The sequence below is a fragment of the Microtus pennsylvanicus genome, chromosome 7 (genome assembly GCF_037038515.1).
Source record: "Microtus pennsylvanicus isolate mMicPen1 chromosome 7, mMicPen1.hap1, whole genome shotgun sequence".
Taxonomy (NCBI): domain Eukaryota; kingdom Metazoa; phylum Chordata; class Mammalia; order Rodentia; family Cricetidae; genus Microtus; species Microtus pennsylvanicus.
In genome coordinates this window covers 88179988-88203212 of record NC_134585.1, presented here as the reverse complement: position 1 = coordinate 88203212, position 23225 = coordinate 88179988, and the positions used below count along the sequence as shown (strand labels likewise).

The 23225-nt window shown below is 40.7% G+C and overlaps 1 protein-coding gene across 1 annotated transcript in view; it reads left to right on the top strand.

Moving 5' to 3' along the window:
* Col25a1 (collagen type XXV alpha 1 chain) overlaps positions 1-23225 on the top strand; it is a 392115-nt gene that overhangs the window by 338586 nt on the left and 30304 nt on the right. The window contains exons 20-28 of the mRNA XM_075981333.1: positions 457-525; positions 3284-3328; positions 4326-4403; positions 11590-11613; positions 12485-12529; positions 16272-16316; positions 18629-18709; positions 20549-20611; positions 21217-21267. Coding sequence (XP_075837448.1) covers positions 457-525; positions 3284-3328; positions 4326-4403; positions 11590-11613; positions 12485-12529; positions 16272-16316; positions 18629-18709; positions 20549-20611; positions 21217-21267 — 501 coding nt within the window. The remainder of the gene's footprint in view (positions 1-456; positions 526-3283; positions 3329-4325; positions 4404-11589; positions 11614-12484; positions 12530-16271; positions 16317-18628; positions 18710-20548; positions 20612-21216; positions 21268-23225) is intronic.

Below are 23225 nucleotides of genomic sequence, written 5' to 3'. Positions count from 1 at the left end.
TGGTGCGGGTCTTGCCCTCAAGACAGAAGATTGGCTGTGGTGTTCTGAGCAGCAAAAGGTGCTCCAGAGGGACAGAGACAGCTTGCCTGTCCTTTTGTCCCTCCCAAAGCCATGTGGGCAACAATCACATATTTGAAGGGTAAACCTTCCCTCTCTGTCTGTCGACTCAGTCCCTGGCCATTATGCAATCTCCTCTGGACACACTCTGATAAAAAACAGTAAGAATGCTTCCAGAGTCCCATAGGTGCTTCTCAGCCCAGCTAAGATGGCACCAAAATTAATAACCTTAGAGTGTTTTGTGTATGCAATGGGGTCATGTTCAGAGATGAACACAGTGCCAGCATGCTGTGAACGAGCAGTGGCTGTGTTTACCTCGGTTTTGTTGAACTCCGGTATTCCTCTCTGGGGAACAGGCATGGGGAGGCTACTATTTACCTGTTTTGCAATTTGTGACAGGGTGAACGTGGAGAGGCAGGGCCTCCTGGAAGAGGTGAACGAGGAGACCCGGGAGCCCCAGGACCAAAGGTCAGTTATTCTTATGTTGGAGGAGAGCTGTCTTTTGTTTGGGGGTGCATGCCTCTTGCTGTAGAATATGCAACTAACTCTTCAACAGATGCTAAAACGACCCAAATCACAAGCACCTCATTGAAATGCACACTGATGCTAGTGATTTTGCAGTTCAACTCTTCTTGTTTATTCTGTGCAGCTCAGTGAAGAAATTTAATAGTATATCTGAACGTAAAGGGAGAGATGCTGTCATATAACACGCCATCGCTCAATGTGTGTTACAGCCTGCTGAGAAAAACCCTCACTGCCCAGTGCTGTGTTTGTTTCCATGGTAACTTGATGGAGTGTGACACCTTGGAAATATTAGTGCTAAGGATATATTTGCCTATGCAAGCTCTCTTTCCCTAAACATTATACAAACTAACGTCATACTCTACTCTAATAACCGGCCCCTCTCAGAGACAGGGGTGATGTAATCTCTGATGAGAAAGAACTCTCAGCACAGAAGCACTGTTGAGACACATAGAGTCACTTACAGAGCTCTCCCCAGACACTGATGGAAAAGAGTCTTCGGAGTCATAACGGGTAGAGGTTGACAGAGACCAGGGAGTGAGCTCCTGCTACAGCGATGCGTATTCTCTGTGTTAAAATAACCAGCGTTATACGGCACTGTGCCGGGCTGTTAAGATAAAGTGTGTCCGTGATCCTCTTTGTTCTGAGCCACTGTTCTTATCTTCCCTGTCGTTCTCTTTCTTATCTTCATACTCTCTTACAATAGGGGAAACAAGGTGAATCAGGAGCTAGAGGCCCAAAGGGGTCAAAGGTCAGTAACCAATAACCATTTTGATGTGACTACGGGCCTTCAAGATACGTGTCTTTTGCCTTTTCCTCAAAGAGTTCTGTCATAGATGAAACCTTTCCTTCAGGGCTTACATTTGGTTTGTCCCTGTGATTATAACTCAAGACACTTGGCTTATTTTTCCTTGTGGTTGTCTGCTCTTATCCTTAAGACTATCCTTTTTTAACTGTGTGTGTGTGTGTGTGTTATGCTGTGTGCCACAACATGCAATATGGAGGTCGGGGGGTAAATTGTAGGAGTTGGTTCTCCCTGTCCACCATTTGGGTTCTGAGATGTAACTCGAGTATTCAGGCATGGTGGCCTCTGCTTGCTGAGCCATTCGCCAGCCACCATTCACCATAGAGACTATTCTGTAAGAGGCAGTGTATGTCCTGTTTCTTGAGAATTGCTTCTTTGGGGAAAGAGACAGTTTATGAATTGTTTGCTCTTAGTTTTCATTCCCTATTTTTGTTGACGAATGCTCCTGTTAAACTTTGGTTTGTCACATGACTCCATTCAGAGAATTAAAACAATACCCTAGGAGTAGAACATGGCTCAGTGAGTAAAACTTCTTAACTGTAGAAGGTGAGGCCCTGAGTTTGAGCCCCCAGAACCCACAAAATAACTCAAGCATCTGTGATCCCTTCACTCCTGCAAGAAGATAGGAGGAAAGACAAGGGATTCCCCAGAAGCTAGCCTGGCTTACACAGTGGAAAACACAAAGAGACCCCATTTCACATTAAGTGAAAGACAGGCACCGACACCTGAGGGTGTACTCTTATCCCTGCACACTCACTGGGACACAATGCAGACACGTGTACACACCAAATAATAACCAAAATAAAATGTCACCACCAATAGCAGTTGTGCCTTCGTCATGATGCTTATACTATCTGAAATAGCATATATACTGTCACTGAAAATGCCATTAGCTGATAGCATGGAAGAGTACAAAATGGGACTGGAGATTAGAGGCTGTTACTTCCCTATCCATAGAGAAGTTAATTGTTATGGCCCATGTCACTAGTATAACCTGCATGAGAAAAATTACAGCCTCCCTTTCTCCTTATCCTCACTGGTCCTTATCCGTTTAATGTAACTATGTAGAGAGACAGATGTTGTGAGCTCTATATCAAAAGGGGGCTCTAGTTTGAGGCTGATTTAAAGAACCTTTAGATATATACAGATTTAAGTACTTTCTTCTCTTGTCATTTTCAACCTCTGATCATTTGGAGAGTGTGTAGTCTATTCTTGGTGTCTCTGTGGGTGGGGTTATGACACCATAAATAAAACTCCAGAGATGATTTCCTATTGCTTTGAAATCGAAATGGGGAGGAACAGAAAAGAGAGGACAGAGAGGAAAAGGACAAGGGGAGAGATAAGATAAAGGAAGTCTGGCCAGCCTGGTCTAGCTGACTGCTGTCAACTCAGAGTGTTAAAGTAGCTACTGGTGACTATTGTCACCAGAGGGGGGTCTAGCCTCTGGCTTTACAATCCCATTCTTCCTAAAATGATCTCTCCATTCCTTCCTGTCCCAGTTGTCTCTGTTTCTTCCATGAGGACAGATGCCACAGTGCCTTGGCCCTTTTCCTTTCATTCACACCCCTTCAAAGGAAAGCAACCCTGCTCACTCTGAAGATAAATATTACTTTGGGTACTCTAGAAATCACTCACTTTGCTTATGCAAAGCCTGGCCAGAGAGTACATAGCCTGTCTGACTGTTCCAACATAGCCTGTGTTCTGAGGAGGACATTTAACTACCCATCAGCGCCATCTTTAGGAGGCATTTACAGTGGTGGTGGTGGCGGTGATGTCTGCTACCTATGTCTGCAGTTCGTGTCTAAAGCACAGCTGTGTGGTACAAATAGCTCATTAGGTGTGAGGGAATCCTACAACAGTTGCCATGCTGATTATTATTTTCTTTTCTCATGGGCAAAGGGTGATCGTGGAGACAAAGGAGACTCTGGAGCTCTGGGACCCCGGGTGAGTATTCCTCTTGTCTAAACTCAAATTTGAGGTCATGTTGGTGCAGCTGTGAGGCATCTGAATGGATGGTGTACAATCAAAGGCATTAGTGGTAGACTGGGATTATTCCCGCTGATAGCCTTCCCCTTGGTCCTTATTTTCTTTTTATTCAGGCACAGGTTGTATAGATATTCTTACCAAACACCTTTTATTCTGGAAAAAAATTAGTATGAAGACCACAGCTACCCAGCTAATAAGACTTCCATTTTTCAGTTAAGGACTAGGACACGGGTCATGGAAATTGTGCAGCGGATATAATGGGAGGATAAAAGTCTATACTATACAGAGATGTGAGTGTGCTTGTAATCTGGCTTGGGGGAGGTATATTTGTGAGTATATAATATCCTGGTCTTCCATTTCCTCTAGTTTTAGATAAGTTGGAGCATATGGGATAAGATTCTTATGGGGGAAGCCAAGAATTTCCCACAGAACATTGTTCATCATTGCTCTGTCTTCTAAGGGGATGAGGAAGCAATCTACAATATGTAGATGAATAGAGAGTGGTTAGGGGACAGGCGGTGATGGTGCACGCCTTTAATCCCAGCACTCGGGAGGCAGAGGCAGGAGGATCTCTGTGAGTTTGAGGCCAACCTGGTCTACAAGTGCTAGTTCCAGGACAGGTTCCCAAAGCTACAGAGAAACCCTGTCTTGAAAACAAAAAAGGTTAGGGGTTGCCTTAATAAATACAGAAAAAGTCAATAGTATTTTGCAAGACACAAAGATCAATTGGTGTGTTTGGAGTCGGTTTCACATAGACAGAAAGTTAGAAGTAGTCTATCTCCTTTACAATATGGACAAAATTTAAACCTAATTATTATTCTGAAATGTGTGTGCATCATATACATTGTAGTAAGGAAATAACAGTCAGAGAAGACTCAAGCTGCTCCTCTTTTGCCACCATCTTGTAGACGAGACTAACACCCATGACTTTCCCTTGCTTTGTTTTTTGTCACAGGGTCCACCTGGGCAAAAGGGAGATCCAGGAGCTACTGAGATCATAGACTACAATGGCAACCTCCACGAGGCCTTACAGGCAAGTGACTAGCTTCTGCCCTAAGCCACACAGAGTATGACACACACAGATAAGTGTATTAGTCTTCGGTTGCAACTTCTGGAAGAAAGAGTTTATTTTAGCTTACGGTTTCAAAACACCAGAGTTCATAATTGCATCAAGGCATGGCATTCTGAGCAGGAAGCTGAGCGCTCACATTTTCCCTTGAAAACACGAAGCGGAGAGCAGACCAGAAGTGGAGTGAGGCTACGAACCAAGTGCATACTTTCTCCAGCAAGGCTGCAGCACCCTGCCCCCAAGAGCATCACCAACTGATGATGCGGGGGGGGGGGGGGGGTTCTCATTCACGTCACCACCACAAAGGGTCCATGCATTCATCACTATGCCTTCTTTCTTCATCATTCCCTACTCACGGTCAGAGCTCCAGCCCCAGTTGTCTTTAATTTATAGGAATTTAAACTGCTGGTTTTCTGTTTCCCTTATATTTTAAATTCTCCTAAACCTTATCAAATATAAACATTGTGTTAGTTTAGGCAAATGTTTGCTTCCTTGCTCTATAGGGGACTTTTTACAAAGCTGAGCAGGAGCTACTTGAGTCCAAATTTCCACTGTCTTTCTCACCAGAAATGTGACCTGGCCAGTTAGTTCTTTCACTGCCATGTGCCTCTGTTTCTCCATATTTGAAATGAAGATACTAGCCGTAGCTACCTCACCGGTGGTTGATAACAAATGGCTAAAGATACGACTCATGCTTTGAAGAGTCTTTGGCAAATAGTGGCCTTCTATATGGTTGTATGTTTCAAATTTGTTTCTTTTCATTCCATGAAAACTAGCTCACAAAACAGTCCATGTGGCTTGCTCTGTGACTCTCGCTTCTTAGCCATCCTTTCCATGTTTATACGTGTGCGTTATAGTATCTGTTGTCACCCAGTGGTGACCATGATAATCATCACCTTTGACTTACCTGTCACGTATACCAAATTGCCTTCCTTTAAAAAATCTTTATGCTTTAACCTGGCCTTCTGCTTTAATTTCTTTCATTCTTTCCCTCTAGTGAAGTCATTCTATTTTGGTATTTCACACTTTTATACATCCTCACTTTTTTGCTAGCCTAAAGTCTCTGATCTTCCTTAGGTAGACCAGTTACTTTTTCTGTGTTGTAACAAGTTGTTTCCTGACAGTTCTGCCATTTCTGAGGTCTAGCTTGTGTGTGGCTCCAGCTTTTTGGAAGAGTTCCTCCATGGCCACAGGTTTTCTTACTGATTTCCACTAATACGCCTGCTTCTACTGGTACTTTTCCCACCTACTAGCTGACATCTTACTAACTGCTACAGACTGATGATGCCACGTTTCCCCCTATTGCTCGAGACAGAAGGTTAGGAGCATCTCATGACTATTCTTAGTCCCTCTTACAGTGTCATGCCAGGAGCTTTCTCAAAACACATCTCAACACCGCTCGTTCTGTCCACTCCCAAATATACATCCACATCCTGGTGATTTCCTGTACCGGTCCTGTGGCCAATGCTGCCTCCCTGGTGTCTTCTGGCCCCTCTAATCTAACCAGTGTACGTCTCTAAGGCTGATGTTTCATAAGATATTATTACTTTGATTGCTCTGATTTCCTCAAATCTCTCCAAGAGTACTTGTTGTCTACTCAATCAAGACCAAACTCCTCAATCTGTCATCAGTTAAGGCTCCCTAGCACTATCGTTTCTGCCTGGAGACTTTCTGTATTTCCTATGAAATAGTCCTTTCTATCATATCTTTACAAATCTCCTTTGCTTAGGATTGTCCTATTGTTTTTCCTTTCTTTTGTTCATTGAATCTGATCCATAAACTTACTGCTGTCACCAGCTGACTTCTTCCTCAAAGTCAGGGGCCAATAGTGTGACATGGGATTTCTCTCTATTCACATAATTAATTTTAGTTTTCCATTACCATATTGTAAGTTTCTTGGTAACAGAAAATATGTCTTATGTTTGTGCTGCCTGGACTTGTGAATGTGCAACGAACAGTTAGCATTTGGTGGTTGGATGAATGACTGTTCTTTCTATGTACAAACCATTGCTTGGCTTAAAAACAAACTAGATACTTTAAGTCCCTCTATTTTACATCTGTTTTAATATTTCTAGCCTCATGATTTCATCAGTGTGGTCTAATTTTCATAGACCTGTACTTTTCTGTGGGCTTTGCTGCCTACCACTACTGGCCTTTTGTATTTCTATCTTTTCTATTTGGACAAATGTGCATCGGATGGTGTATTCAGCCAACTGACTGATTTAGCATTCCTCATTACAAGTGGCTTAAACATAAACAGTAACCTTAGGGTTATTGTCAAATTCTTGAGCCAACTTTCTGAATGTTTTCCTTTCCCCCTACAAGTTTGTAATTATATATAGAAGGTCAGAGACAAGGAACAAGCAGGCTTTTTTGGACCCACGTGTTTTCAAAATTCTTACTTACATAGTAAAACAGGGACAGCTCTCAAAATTTATTAGCAAAGTTATACATTTCACTGAAACTTCTTCCAGTGCCCTATAGGTCTTTGCTCCACCTGGAAAAGGTGCTCTAGTTACTTTCTGTGCTGTGTAGATGACCTGACCCCCCCCACACACACACACACACAAAAACATACTTAGAGGGAAACTTTTAGCTTATAGTTCCAGGGGAATGGTATCCCTCACGATAGAGCAGACACGGTAAAAATGGTGAAAGCAATTACAGTATGAACGAAGAGCAGGGCAGTGGCTATTAGTGTTGTGTCATACCCAGGAATGAGAGGGAGAACAGGGATGCTGGTGGGCTGGGCTGGGCTATAAACCCTCAAAGCCCTCCTCTAGTGATGTACTTCCTCCTAAGGTTTTTTAACCTTCCCATACAGTGCCATCAACTGGGGACCAAGCATCAAATACATCAGGCCATGGGAGACATTTCTCATCTAAGCTAACACAAGGGCACCCACTCTCTACTTTGCCAAGAAATGCTCCCATATTACTGGCATTTTCTATAGCGTTTTGAAGGGTTTTTAAAGCATTTTTTGCATGAAGAGGCATATGGGCTACACTTACACTGAAGTGGACATTTCTGTTTCACTCTTCCCTCTACCACTTAGGAGCGGGGGTCATTTTAGGGAAATCACTATATTTACGCTTCACTAACCTTGTCTGCAAAATGTGAGAGCTCATAAAATGCAGTGTTATCCTTGGGGTGGTTTTCAAGAGCTCCTGAATGCCTTCTACTGAAGTTCCTGAAAGCTCTGTACATTTTGGAAAAGACATCTGACAGCTGTTCCTTGAAATGAATGGATACACACCTCCAGGGTCTTTTTATTTTTCCCATCTCGCGTTCTATGTGACTGTAAACAGTATCCAGTTAATATCCATCATAGTCAATGACTTTATACTGTCTCCAAACCTCATGATATATTACAGTTGGGTCAACCATATGCTGTGTTTATAAAGAATTTAGAGTCATTTTTCAGTTGAGGTCTATTTGTTCATCATCCTCCCGACATAGTACTCTAGTGGATTAAGAGTCTTTAATGAGATCAATCAATTAAGTCAGAAAGGCATTAGAGGAAGAACTGATAAACATTTATTCTCCCCAATTTCTAACCCATGATAGATGATGCTTATTTTATTATTGTGCCCTTTAAAAAACATTTTGTCTAACACTCTAGAATGACTGCATGGGTATGAATTATTACAGTTGCAATTTCACACTAGAACTATGTAATACTATGAAATAGTTCAGATTATAAAAAAAATCAATGCTAGTTTAATTGGATACTTCTCTGTATCCAGTATCCAGTGTGGGAGATAAAATAGTTAAAGGACAATGCATATTATGTACCTAAGATAATTGACATTCTGAATTTAGTATTTATAATTTTCATCCATTCATTTGTAGTTGAATGAGAAAATTTATACTTATAACAAACTGCTGATTGCATCCTTTTGACTGGAGCTGAAGTTATGGCATAAAATAAAAACCTAACACATCTCATTTTTCTTTTTGACACCAAGCAACATAAAAGAGAATTTACCTCAACTGCTCTGACCCAGCTTCTCGCCCTGCCCAGCACTCCCCAGACTTCCCATTCTCATCTTCCCCATAGGGAAACATCCACATTTCCCACACCAACATGTACTGTCTATGTTCTTGCTTCCAGATCTCTCCTTTGTGTCTATTCTGTTGGAAAGATGGTTAGATTAGGTCGGTCCATGGAAAGAAAAGAGAATGTGGTTTGCGTAAGCATTGCCTTAGCCTTTTGTGTTGATTCCAGGTGGCTCCAGATTCACAATTAACAATAAAACAGCTGTTTCCTAGGTCAGATTTAAAGATTTTTACCCGTAACACTGACTTTACTGTGATCATGATTCATTTTATATACTTAAAACCCTGGCATCATTTTCCCTTTCTTCTCTTTTTCCAGCCCCTCCCACACCCCTCCCAAATTCACAGCCTCTTCTTTTTAACCATTATTGTTACCTATAAAGGAATGAATATAAATACAGCCTGTTGATCCCTTGGTATAGGAGAACCACTTAGGAGGGGGGTATAGACAGAGTTTTTTCTTGGGATCACCAGTCAGCTCTAGCCCACCAGCCACTCCCAAGTAACCACAGAGATTTAACAATAATTATAAATACTCAGCCGGTAGCTTGGACTTGTTACTAATTCTTACAACTTTAATTCACCCTTATGTCTGTCTATGTTCTACCACACGGCTCATTATCTAAGTATACCATGTTTGTCTCTGTCTTCCTCTGCACCTCGCTCACAACTCCTGAGACTCCACCCTTCTTCTTCCCAGCGTCGTCCTAGGCTGGCTCTTTCGCCCAGTCTCATCCTGCCCAGTCAGCTCTTTATTAACCAATGAGAGTAATACATATTGACAGTGTACAAAGATTGTCCCACAGCAGGGGTGTGTTCCTAGGGAATGCTAACTCTTACTCTCCTTGAAAGTTGTTCATGGCTTGCCTCATCTGGGAAAGGAGAGCCCTGGGATTTCTCTCCCTTCTTCAGTGGACTGTCAACCATTGGAATTGCTCAGGTCTTGTTCAGGCAGCCATGCCGTTGACATTTCACCGGTTCTGCTTCCCTGTCATAGCTAGAAGGAACAGTTCCACAGAAGGCTTCCAGGGCCTCTGCCTCTCAGAATCTTTCTGTCCCCTCTTCATTGTTATTTGCTCGCTGAGCCTTAAAGTGAAAGATTTGGGTTATATATGTATCATTTGGGGCTGAGTCACCATCATGGTCACTTGGTCTCTGCAATTTGATGAGTTGTGGCTTTCTGTAATGGTCTGCTTCTGTAAAGGGAAGTTTAAGTTCCCATCATCATGAAAAGTGAAGAAGAATAACCTATAATCTGGGCAGGATTTTCATACATACGTCCCCAAATGAACCATAAAGCACAAGATGGACGTTTACAGTTAGCTCCCACCTCCCATCTCAGACCATGTCTCACTGGAGCAGCATGTCTTTCTCCATCCCTTTCAAAAATTCTGGTTTTCAAATCATTACTGGTGTTCACAAGGGAGTCCAGCCGGGATGATGTAGCCTTAACGTTGAAGAGCCAACCTCGTAGGACAACTTTGTGAACTGCACAGGAGGTCAAAGTGGCGTGCTAGTGAACTTAGCTGACTTTTGTGACCACTGCTCCCTTCTGAGCTACGACAGAACCTTGACAGTGTTGAGGACTCCCAAGCAGCTGCTGGTACATCATTTCTGCTTCCTCCGGTAGCTCATTTGCCACTAATGATATTCTTTCATTATGCAGCTCGTTATTTTTTTAAAATGTTAGCATTAACATTTTAAAGAAAAAGGACAAGTGAGTCGTGTCTATTTATGGAAGGATGTGAATTCGTATATGACCCTGTTAGACAGTCTGAGAGAATTCAAATTGTAAAACTGCTGACCTTCATAAAAGTTATTAATTATGCTTTCTAGTTAAAAATAGAATACATGATTGAAGGGCAATGGTGAAGAAATTCTTTTTACTCTATAATTTCTTCGTTTTGTAAATGACTAATTTACATCCTAGGAGCAAAATAGCTTTCTCATGGCTATAAATCGAATTGTGGTATCAAGAGAAACCTCTTTAAAACAGCATAAGAATTACTTTGTATTGTATACATCTGATACATCTAATTGTGGGGAAGATATAAGAACTTGCTCTTAGTTTATTGACATTTTCCCTTTGTCTCAAACATCAAACTTTTTTACTGCATGATCCAAAACTGTAATCACATTGACTGCTATTATCGTACAATACAAGCTTGAGTCATTAGCACATATATAAGCACAGGGTTTTCAAACGGACATTAGTGACTATGTTGCTAAAGAATCATCAAAATATTTAGAGTGAAATAGATAATGTGAAAGTTAATTTTTTTTACAACAACAATGATAAAAATGGCACCAAAGGTTTGAATCAGAGATTGGAACACAAAGGGATGGTATTAAAAACGACCCCTCAGGTTTACATATCACCAGACAATGCCTCTCTGTAACCAAAAGCCCTGAATGAGAAATGACTCCTTTCTATTGCTTCAATAAGCCACGTGGAACTCTTGGCACAAAATGTAGATGATGAAATATTAAATACATAGCAAAAATCACAGAACAGGAATCACGTTTTAGAAGTCCATGCTTGGAGACTATATATTTTATTAAAGGATTTATCACTTCAACAAACTAGATTAGCTTAATGTCAGTTTCTTTGGTTATAGCACATAAGAAGGGGTCAATTATAATGTAAAAACTGAACAACAGAGTAAGAGAAAAAAGATGCTTTTCCCTAATCGAATCCTATCTAGAATGGAGCTTTTACCAATAGCAAATTTCACAGTTCAAAATCAGACTGACCAACCCTTAGCACTTCTATATACTTATATATACTATATGTACTTAACTATATAATTTTTTAATTATGTCAATTTTTAAAAATCAGGCAAATGAAAATTTTTATGCCTTGTTTTCTTATAATTTTAAAATAAAATTCTAAGAATGTTTCCAAACCCTTTATAGGTATGACGTTTTGAAGATAGGATATTATCTTTGCTGTAGCTTCTCTGTTATTTAAAAGACATTTAACTTGCCAAAATATATTTTAGAAGTGGATTTTTTTTTTCAGAAATCTGTCACTTTATTTTGACACACAAAATAGGTAACTCTTGTCTTTGTTGATCCATTTTCCCAACAGAGGATTACCACCTTAACTGTCACGGTAACTCCTTTTGCATGATCTCTGTGGTTCGTGACTTTGAATTTAGTACGGATGCATGCAGGTCAAGATAGTACTAATGTAGCAATTGGTTTGATCTGGCGTTTACTTTATGTTTATGTTATTAACCTTTTAAAAACATTTGACATAGTTAAATTACTGTCTGTTCTGTGGGAAAGTCCAAAAAAATATTACATTTTCTAAGACTTTAACCTCCTGTGAATAAGGTAGTTTGATCTTTTGTGGTTTAGAAATCAAAGCTTTGGCAGAGCATGGTGATGCACACCCTTAATCCCAGCACTCTCAACCCAGTGACAGCTGGATCTCTGTAAGGTCAAAGCCAGCCTGGTCTACAGAGCAAATTCCAAGACAGACAGGACTACATAAAGAAAGAGAGAGGGGGAGGGAAGGAGGGAAGGAGGGAGGGAGGGAGGAAGGGGAAGGAAAGAAAAAAGAAGAGAAAAGAAAGGAAGGAAGGAAGGAAGGAAGGAAGGAAGGAAGGAAGGAAGGAAGAATGGATGGATGGATAGGAAATCAAAGCCTTTGAAGTAGATGACTAAGGGTGGAAGGTGACATCAGATCAGTCACAAGAAGTTGTGGGCAGAACAGAGGGCAGCGATTTCAACTGTCTTGTCAAATCCAAGCTTTTTCTGTAGTACGGTGACTTGGAGAGTGTGCCGATAGTTCAGAGCTCTAATTGGCAGTTGTTATCATCATGAAACTGATGAAATATTGCCCCACTGAAAGTCAATATCTAGGCATATTTGATGACAATAGAAGATGGGGCTGTGTGGTGTGCTTGTTATTTTTAAAGCCTGAAATTTTAACATGTATATTTGCTATGTTTTTCCAACTGTGTCTTGTCTTGATTCAGGGCCCCCCTGGACCTCCTGGACCTCAAGGACTACAAGGGCCAAAGGTTATCCTTCCTTACTTGTCTCTCTTTATTATGTACAGTGCAGAGATGCCATTTTTATTTTATTTATTTTATGCCATTTTATTTATTTAAGAATGTATGTCTTTATAAAATATGTCTTCCAAATTCCTAGAGAAGCAAGGCCAGAAACCCTGTTTGAAAGGACAAAGAAACAGTATTGGAATCTCCAGTAAAGGAAGAAGGAGAGCTCCAAAGAAAGGAGGGAAAATGAGGGAAGAGGGAGAGAAATGGAATGACACAGATTTAAGAAAGGACTCTGAGAAAGTAGAGTAATAAACAAGAAAGGTTAAGTTTCACAGAAGTTATAAAGGTAAAGCAGCAATCCACACGTCTTAGAGGAAAGGATAAATATTCAAACAAGTGAGGATTGATGCACGTTTACTCTTGCCACTAAGAAAGACTATTTTTTCCAATTCTTTTGTAAGAGGAAAACAAGGAGAGACTTCCCATGATGCATTCATGAGTGACTGGCAGGTTTAGGAGTCATTCTTGAGACGTTTTACATGCCTTCTCTTTGTTACATGCATTCAGACTTTCTGCCACACATTTTGTTGAGTGAAGCGTACTGACCACAAACAGCAAAGTCTGAAATGTCCTGGATTATACATCAGCTTTGTTGGTGGTATTAGCTTTACTCCCCCGCCCCCAAACTAAAGCTTTGTCATTCCACCATGTTTGATCAATTAACACATGTCCAGGGATTCTGGCTTTGCAGAGCTGAGCTACGTGTGTTGAAATACGACTTTCGTCATTGGATTCTTGTAGGAGATTCAAGTGGTTTCGAAATTCATTTTTTATTTATGCTTCTTAGGTTGGTTTATTTGCTGGGCCTGTCATACACACACACACACACACACACACACACACACACACACACATCAGCTTTTGTGCTTTTTCTGGATGCTTAAAAATAAATGTTCAGTGTTAGAGAAATTTCTCTATTGAAAGACCATAAAGTAAACTATTTCTGAGGTTCTTGTCCTTGTGAGATGTATTCGGGGCATAGATCCTAATTACCAAAATATTTTTGTGTAACAGAATCATCTTCCACGTATAACATTAATGTATGATATGGAACTTTTTTAACTAGTTTTCTACATAGTCTTGTCCCTGAAAGCACACACCAAATAGGCCAAATAAGTCATTCAATGTGCTTCTCTTTGATGAGCCTCGTATGGATCCCTCTCCTTAACAGTCTATTGATCTGGGCTAGACATAGAAGGAACCCTGGCGACTCTCTGGTCCTTCGTGTAGCATCAAACCCAATGAAATTTCTTGCTTCATCTCCTCTTATAAATAAATCTCAAGAAGCAGAATTTTCCCCAAAGCTAAATACATTCTCAAGAAGCAGAATTTTCCCCAAAGCTAAATACATATTTCATTTCCCACAAGGCTTCTAAGATATCTCCGCAGCTCCAAGGCCTAGCAAAGGCAGCCATGTTTTGATTTAAAGAAATGAAAAGGGCTACCCAGCTAAAAACGCTGTCTCACTAAACCTTCCATCTCCCCGTTTATGATCACTTGTTAATTCAGTTGCCCAGGAGGTAATTCTGAACCTTCACTCCCTGATGTGGTTTTGAACCTGCAATGTGAACCTGTAAGATACCAGTAAGAACATAGAACCCAGCGTGTGAGACAGGCTCCTAAAGGCATGGTCGCTAATAGAGTTAAGCGCTCTGCTTAAGAGTGTGTGGGATGAGGGCTAGGGTATGATGGCTCAGTGGTTAAGAGCATCGACTGCTCTATCCAGAGAACCCAGATTCCATTCCCAGCACCTGTATGGTGGCTCACAACCATCTATTACTTTAGTCTCAGGGTGTCTGATACTCTCTCCTGACCTCTGAGAACACCAGGGGTACACACGGCACAAAGACATACCTGCAGGCAAAAATACACATAGAAATAAATCTTTTTGTAAAAAAGAGTCCGCGGGGTGGATATGCATAGGAACGCTCTCTAAGTCTGGAAGTCCAAGAAGGGTTTGAGTTGAAACTGAAGAAAGACAGGGAGATGGTAACCATCTGGAAATCGGTACATGTGGTAATAGAGAGGCATCCAGTTCCTGCCCGCTACCTGCCCCTTCCCCATCTTGCCCACCATTCTGTCATCTTCAGCCCGCCCATCCCCGTGTCTTAGCATTAATATCGTGTGACATGACAGGCCTTTATACTTCCCATGACCCCTTCTTGAGGATGTTGGGATAACTGAGGTGGGTGTGTGTCACTATGAACCAGCACAGCATGCCCTGAGGCAAGCGTAGGATTTATCCCCAGTTCCGGACTCACCCCATTCTCAGACTGGCAGTAGTCTAAGTCACCTGGAATTTCTCCTTCCAGTGTCAAATAAAAGGTGTTTTCATTTTTCACACACGAAAAAAGCTCTTAAAAACCACACTTGAGTGATGGAAGACCTATGAATCTGGTTGTTCTTTTAGCCTCCCTGGTCCACATGTGTAAGGGTAACAGTTCAGCAAAGCTATAGCGATTGGACTAGAGTGTTGACAGATATCCAGACTCAGAATGAAGCCGGGACTCAGCCGGGTGCATCCAACCTCAGTAGACTTGTTTGTGGCAAAATAAACTTTGCTACTGCCATAAAGAACCGGAAACCCAAAAATAAAAGGAAAGGCCTTTTTTTTATTTCATTGCTTTGAAACCACAAGATCCTGCCTTCCTCAAACACTGGTAAAGCTCAGGTTTCATGCTGTGGTCTACAGCTCTTACAAAGTTTTTTTTCCCCAGGAAAGGGAACTCTAGCGGATGGAACTTTGTGGTTTTACACTATTACCAAAAAAAAAAAAAAAAAAAAAAAAAAAAAACCCTTCCTAGAAAACACAGCCTCAGGGCAGCACCTGGGAAAACCCCTCTATGAGGGACTTGCTCACACCAAGAACCGTCTTCACACTTACCACAGGGTAAATTGGGGCTTGTAATACCATCCACATGGAGAGTTAAATGGTATAAAAAAATGCCTTCCCTTTCAAAGGGTTTTTGCTCTGTTATCCTTCAAATCTGGAAAAAAAAATGACTAAACATGTATTGTTTAAATAATCTCTCGCATGTTGTTTAGATTTCCTTTAAATTAAACATCTTCCATTTAAAAAAATAAATCTCCGTATTCTGAGTTTGTCAAACATGCTAATAAATCATACTATTAAAAGTTCATTTATTTCATTTCTAGCAGAGTATAGGAAGTGGAAAGGGTCTGAGGGTCACTTCATGGAGATTAAGATATCTGATTTATTAGGTCCTCCAGTGGGGCTTTTCTGGCCCGGGCACACTCACAGCCATTATGAACATTTCACATTATGCCAGTTAAAATATTGCCATAAATTTACCAGGCTTTGCCTTTTAGTCTTTCTTGGTTTGACTGCTACGTTTTGATGGTTAGTGAAAATTAGAGAATCCATACTGATTCCTCCCTTATGGGAAAAAATAATAACACAGTAATAGAAGTGTTGCTGTAGAATGTGGGCAGCCATTGAATTGTATATAACCAATGGGACACTGGAAGAAAGGTGAAGACAGTCGCTACTTGCTACCGGGAGTATTATTACACACAGTTCTCAAAGATCATCCCTTCACTTAATATAGATCTATGTAGTATACCAGCATGTTCTTGGCTTAAAATGCATTTGCTAAAAGTCAAACTGTACTTTTACCAACTAGCGTGACTTCTGTAGCAATGATAAATGCAGGCAAGTTCTCGCGTTTTATTTTGTCAGGGTGAGCAAGGATCTCCAGGAATTCCCGGAGTTGATGGAGAACAGGTAATTTTCCAATAAATATATGGTTATATAAAGCACCATTATTGATCACTACTTTTACTATAGGTTTAAAGCCAAAAGTCATGTCTTTTCATAGCTGATGCTTGCCCTCTCTTTTTTCCATTATTTGTTCCACTTGAAAGCCAAAAATATAACTAGTTTTAAATTAGATAAAAATTTTGTTGGTAGCAATGTAAAGCTATGTGTTACTCTTGCTTTCTTCTTGATACTACTGACCTGTCAGTCTGCCTCAAAAGAGTCTAGTAACTAGACTCTGAAATCACTACATTAGTTAAGAACAGCTTCAGGTTTGACTGTTTTTTTTTCAGTGAATATAAGCAATTCAGTATCAAAATCAATGGCCATAGTTTTCATAAATAATAGCATGGCTTATCTACAGTCATTTGATAATGCCTCCTTTTTCTGTTTAGTGATTTCCCCTGATTTTCTAGAACTTATGAAAAATCAGACAAAAGTGAAGCACTGTAGCTTTGTCCACTATAGCAATATCTTTCAGAGCATCAACACAGAGGCTGCTAATGTTTCTGTAAAATGCGATATAAATACTTTAGGCTTTGTGGGTGCATATTATCTCTTTCATGAGTCCTTCTCTTTAAACATGTCTTACTTTTTTTTTAATTCAACATAAATAAAATCAGTCCCTAGGCTGGACTTGGTATGTCGGCTGCGGCTTGGCATCCCTGCCTTTTCAGGGTTTTGCTAAGAGAATGCAGACAGCATCAGGAATCAAACCACAAGGATTAGTTTCAAAATCTTTGAGGTTATATGGACTTCCATTGTTTTCTCAAAAAAAAAATGGCTCAAGGGATGGAAAGATGGCTTGTTGGTTGAAAGCATTCATTGCTCTTGCAGAGGACCTGGGTTCAGTTCCCCACATCCACACCAGGCAGCTCGCAACCACCTGTCACTCTAGTTCCAGGATGTCAGGTGCCCCCCTCTGGCCTCCACAGGCCCCAACACATATGTGATGCCCATTGTCATATTCAGGCCCACACACAGAATGGAAAAAAATGCAGTTGAATATATTCAAGAAATACCTAGAATTAATGGATAAGGAATCAAAAGAATTCTTGATCTACAAAGTCAACCATATACTCTTCAGGAGAAAGTATGAGATGAAAAAAATACTGAACTTTAGGAGAACAGTTATTTTTAATAACAGAGTCATATAATGTCACATTAAACAAATATTACAGAAAGGGTAATTTAGTCAGTTTGCCATGGCAATCAGAGGTCACATGAACAATAACCTTTCCCCATCGTTAGTAATTAAAGATAACAAATTAGACATGTATAATGACATACTGAATGTACCTAAATATACAATATATACAATAGTTGGATTTTTTTTCTCTATTGTCCTTGTAAGATCCTGTTCTCCCACTAAGCCTCTTGGATTGGCCTTGTTGCTTTTCCCTGTCACAAGATCCCTAAAGCCAAATGATCTTGCTGATTCACCAGCAGGGTCTATTTACCTTTGCTGGTATTGCCCCACTCCCCCAGTACGTGATTCTGAACTCAGTATAAAGCTGGTTAACAAATTAATATGTGTTCTTGTTCCTAAGATGAACAGGCCTGTGCAGCTTGTGAATCCCCTACCATGGTAACCATGACCATCTGGTCAGATTGCCACAAGGTTGCCAGGATGAAAATGCTGAAAAATATTAATTAATTTCAGTGTTAGGGTTTCATAACTCACATTTGTTAGCATTCAAAACCCACACATCTGTCTCTTCATTCTAAAAGAATAGTAACTGCATTTGGCTCACATGTAGAGTTGTCATGAGAACTGCACACAAGCTGAGTGTGTTAAAGCATTGATTGCACACTGGTGCTGGAAACTGATGGCAGCGAGAACTTATGCATACAGTAAAGAGGTGGGAAGGGCTGTGTGGAACTGGAAACCTTTACTTGGATCTTTGTTCTTATAACAACACTAAGTCCTGGTTCACATGTCTTCTGTACTGCTAAGAATTACAGTCATGACATTGTCTTCTGGGCTAGTAGGATACAATTAGTTGTCGAGCAAACTTATGAAACCAGGAGAAATCGTGCCAAATACCGACTTCATGGTTTTTGTATTTAAGCAGTCTCTAGAATGTCATCCTGTTGCATGGGGAAATATTATTGATCCCGTGTAGGGGGCTATAAGAAGAATACCGGAAAACAAAAGGTACAGGCCTCTCAGCTTGCACCCGCTGCTTGGCAGATTTATCTGGAATCCCATTGGCCCCTGGGATCTGCCTATCAAGGTTGTCACTATGCTTCTCACCTGCCAACTCTATCACTTGCAGGGTCTCAAAGGAGCCAAGGGAGATGTGGGGGACCCAGGGATGCCAGGTGAAAAAGGAGGAATTGGACTTCCTGGATTGCCGGTATGTTCACACTCTGTGTGCTCTGGCTAAAATAAGTGACTAGGAAAGAATTGTATATTCAACTGCACTCCCAGCCAGAGGTTTCCAAACTGGTTTCATTTTTGAAATAACAAAGTATCGTTGCTTAGTTTTTCCAAGTGGGACACTAAAATTTTAAAGTATAACCACATTAATTAAAAAGTAAGTGGTTTCTTTCCTGAATCATTTTCTTTAGAAGGTAATAAAGCAAATAGAATTGGCCATTTGAGTTTAATATGTATAGCCAAGTAATTATCATAAAGTAAACAACAGTAAAGAAATATAAAAAGCACAAAATCTCAAAACTTTAGAACCATTAAAGAATGGATTAGTCTGTGTGTCTATACTTTGGGGTAGTGCTTATTCCCCCGACTTACTGTGTCTCTGAAACTTTAGGGAAATATAGAAAATATAAGGAAAAAAAAGTAGAGAGGTTTCCCTACCCTCTACCCTCTCCAACCCTATGCCCAATACTGATGATTGAATCTAGGGCCCCTTACTTGCCAACCAAGACTCTCTACCACTGAGCTATATCTCAAATCCTTTTCTTTTTACTTTCTATGTTAAAAAGTTGCATAGGCTGCCTTGAACACACTCTGAAACACAGGCCGACCTTGAATATTTGATCTTTCTGTCTCAGTCTCTCTAGTACCAAGATCTCAGGCCTGTGCCCCCAGGCCTACATCTTCAACCTGTTTTTATTTTTTTTTATTTTTTTTTCACATCAAAACTCCAGAGAGTTGTAAACATTATTTTAAAATATTTACCTTATTTACTATTGAAGTCCTGGCTTATTTTTAAAAAGACAACTTTATCTACAAACAGAAATTCCTGGAGAGATACTACTATAATACATTAAACACCAATTACATATTCCAAATCAGTTTTACATCTTCCATAGCAATAGTTTGTACAGCACATTAAAGGCAGTGTCTACTTCTTTGTGCAGAAAAATTAGGCTTGGGAATGCCCAACTAACAAACTCAGTTACCTTCTTTGGCTGATAATTTTGTATCAATAACATATATTTGTAGAGTTCTAAAGCCATCGGTGACAATCTAAATTTTTTTCCTTGTTCAACCTGTTTTTAAAGAAGAAACTATAGATAAATATCAGTGGAACCAAAGTCTCACCTTTGCTATTTAAAGAGAGCACACTGTAAAAAAAAAATAACATTTATAATCCTGTATATTTAATACTGTGAAATCAGAATCAGCCTGGTTTCTATTTACTTTGTATTTTGCTTTATATAGCACTCATAATCCTAGGGATTTTAGTATGTTTACCGCTTTGGACTAAAGTGCGTGGAGATAAAACTTCTTTTTTTTTATGTATTTTTTTTATTGATAAAAGGAGAATAAAGAAAAGAAAGAAAAAAAACAAATTTCCACCTCCTCCCAGCCTCCCATTTCCCTCCCCCTCCTCCCATTCTTCTCCCCCTCCTCCCACCCCTCTCCCCTTCCCCCCACTTTTCTCTCCCTCCCTCTCCAGTCCAAAGAGCAGTCAGGGTTCCCTGCCCTGTGGTAAGTCCTAGGTCCTCCCCCCTCCGTCCATATCTAGGAAGGTGAACATCCAAACTGGCTAGGCTCCCACCAAGCCAGCACATTGCGTTGGATCAAAACCGCGTGCCATTGTCCTTGGCGTCTCATCAGCCCTCATTGTTCGTCATGTTCAGAGAGTCCAGTTTTATCCCATGCTTTTTTTGTAAAACTTCTTATATATGATCTGCAGAATATAAAAATTCAAGGCAGCCAAAGTCCAGTTGTCTGTTAGACCTTGGAAATAACTTTCCTGCTAAATCTGCTTCCTGGTTCTTTGTAGGGTGCCAATGGAGTAAAAGGAGAGAAAGGAGACTCTGGGTTGCCGGGGCCTCAGGGTCCTTCTGTAAGTCCATGGGGTTGACCCTTCACATGGGAGTATCATCTGCCTAGATCCCCCTGTGCCAGATGCCTAATCGGTAACAGAAATAGTCATTCACTTGGTGCATCAAACTATACGTGATACATGTTGGTCTTGTACAGTAAGGGACGGTGTATCTCAGAAGTTTGAGTTAGAAGCAGTTTTTCAAAGCTCTCTGGAGAAAAAAAAAAATCAGTGGGTTTCCCATAATGCTTATAGGGAAAGCCTCATGAAATAAGAACTTGCATTCTCTTTTTCTCTAGAGTCCCATTTGTGCTTCGTGAAATAACCGAGGGCTTAATCGCGGTCTCAGAATTATAGCATTTCTCAATAATCAGTTGCTTCCTTTTCTTTTAATATTGTTTTGATTTACTCTGGGTTTTTGTAGAACAACTGTAGTATTTGAAGTTATTTGATTCTTATGGAGGAGTTTCTAAAGCCAGAGAATCAGGCCCAGCTCCCCTCGCAGGGTCCTTTCTCCTCTGTGACTATTGATGGCATTAGCAGAGCCCTAGAACAGGCCTTATCGATGCTGTACTGCCTTATCGATGTGAAGTAACCACACCCGTGTTTCTTCTTTGGACACACAGATCATAGGCCCACCAGGCCCGCCAGGTCCCCATGGCCCACCTGGCCCCATGGTAAGTTTTCTTCTCCCTGGAATGTGGTCATTTCTCTGCGCGTGTGCTACTGGAGAAAAGATGAACACCACCGGCTTTTGTTTGGCACTGCTCTCTGGGGAATGCACAGAAGTGAGGTGCTTTGACCTCTTTATGGCGCTTTCATTCCCCTAAACACCTGTGTTAGAAAGATGACGCGCCGAGGAGAGATGGGTCTGGCAAGCTTTCCTCCATTGCTGCACGAACATGGCAAATCGTCTTATCCAGCCACTGCTGTAGGCTGTTAATAGCAAGTAAAGGCACTAACTGAGCTGGTGAAGAGGGTTTCCAAGCAGCTTTGGCGCTTGAGAACCTTCCCTGAAAGCTCCAGTTAGAACATGTGTAAAAAACTGCCATAAAGACGGAAGCTGGCTTCCACAGATGACGTAGAGTGTGGAGCTTTCTCCTTCCGTGTTAATGACTCTTCTGGTAATTCACGGAGCCAGGCCGTGTTTGCCGCAGTTGTCTCCCAGTGGGCAGGGGAAGCAGCATTCCTGACCCCGTAGAGCTGCCAGTGGGAAAGGCAGCTATGAAGCAAGTGTGACTCTCTAAGTGCTGGAGAACCAACAGGTGTGCTTAGGCTAGAAAGTGGGCAGCAAAGTGCTTCTAGTGCTTTTGACACGGCTACGAACAAGGCAGGCTATAACGTTACACCCGTCTCTCGGGCGTCCTCATAAACCGGAAGACATCAATAACGGAGATGAAAGCAAGTGTGGCCACTCTCTGCTCCAACTGCACTCTAGAGGGAGCATCGTGGGTCGGATCCCAGCCACAGTGTAGCCTGCTCACCCAGGTCTCACTAACTCCTCCTTTCTTTGGTAAACAACTTCCCTTTACCCTCTTCTCTTAACACCAAAGAGAACATTAAGAATGAATCAAGTGGCAGATTTTTGCCTTTTTATATTTGTTTCACTTTAAGTTAGAGGCTAAAATTTAAAAAGCTACATCCTGTTCAAATGATAAGGTTAATTAGCTCAAAGGAATTTTAGACCATTATTATCTTGAGATACAAATCCTCAATAATAAGAACCCATTTCCTGGAAGCGTTTATCCGCAACTTATCAAAAAGGGGAACATTACTCGAATGTAGACAGATGTAACGAGTATCTCAGGGAACATGGTCAGCTATTTTTCCTTCTGTTTTATTTCACTGGTGGATATTTAAATATGCATCTCCCCAAATAGCTTATGAGAATCTCTTTCAAAGTTCAAAGCAATCCACAATAACCTTCAGTTAATTTAAATTGATAATTAGTTTCTATATTTGTATTTTCTGCCAAACAACTTTCTTTTTATCCTGATTCATGCATCCATTATGACATCTTTTCTTTGATAAACAATATTAGAAGAGCCATAAAGGATTCATTTCTGTAACAATAAATGCAATCCAGATCATATCACTTCACCCTCTTTGATCTTAAGCTAGATGACTAACTTTGCAGATTCCCAGGCTCGGCTGCCATCTTCCTGTTGCCTGTAGGTTCTTCAACACCTTGGTGATGAAGACTTAAAAACAAAGATCTCTTCTTCCTTGCTAATCACACTGTAGAAATTTTTTTCCTGAATTTTCTTGGCTTTTATGTTCTACCTCTATTGCATAAAAATTCATGAATCATCTCAAGCATTCCACCAGGTTATAAAATGGAAATCTGAGATGTACCTGTAATGTAATGACAAAACAGGGCTTCTCTTTTTGCCTAATTTTTCTTCCATGGAAACCCCAGCAACTTTCCCCTCTCATAGGCATTTAACAGGCAGAATTGCTCTTAATGAATTTCCTATTACAGAGCAATCCAAGAGCTGGAAGGAACATTTGGTAGGTAATAAATAACATTCCACTGACCTGCCTCTGGCTATAGCACAAACAAGAAGATTCTTGTCTTACATCTCGTTTTATACTTGATATAATTCTCATTTCCACAAGGAAGCGGTGAGTCAGT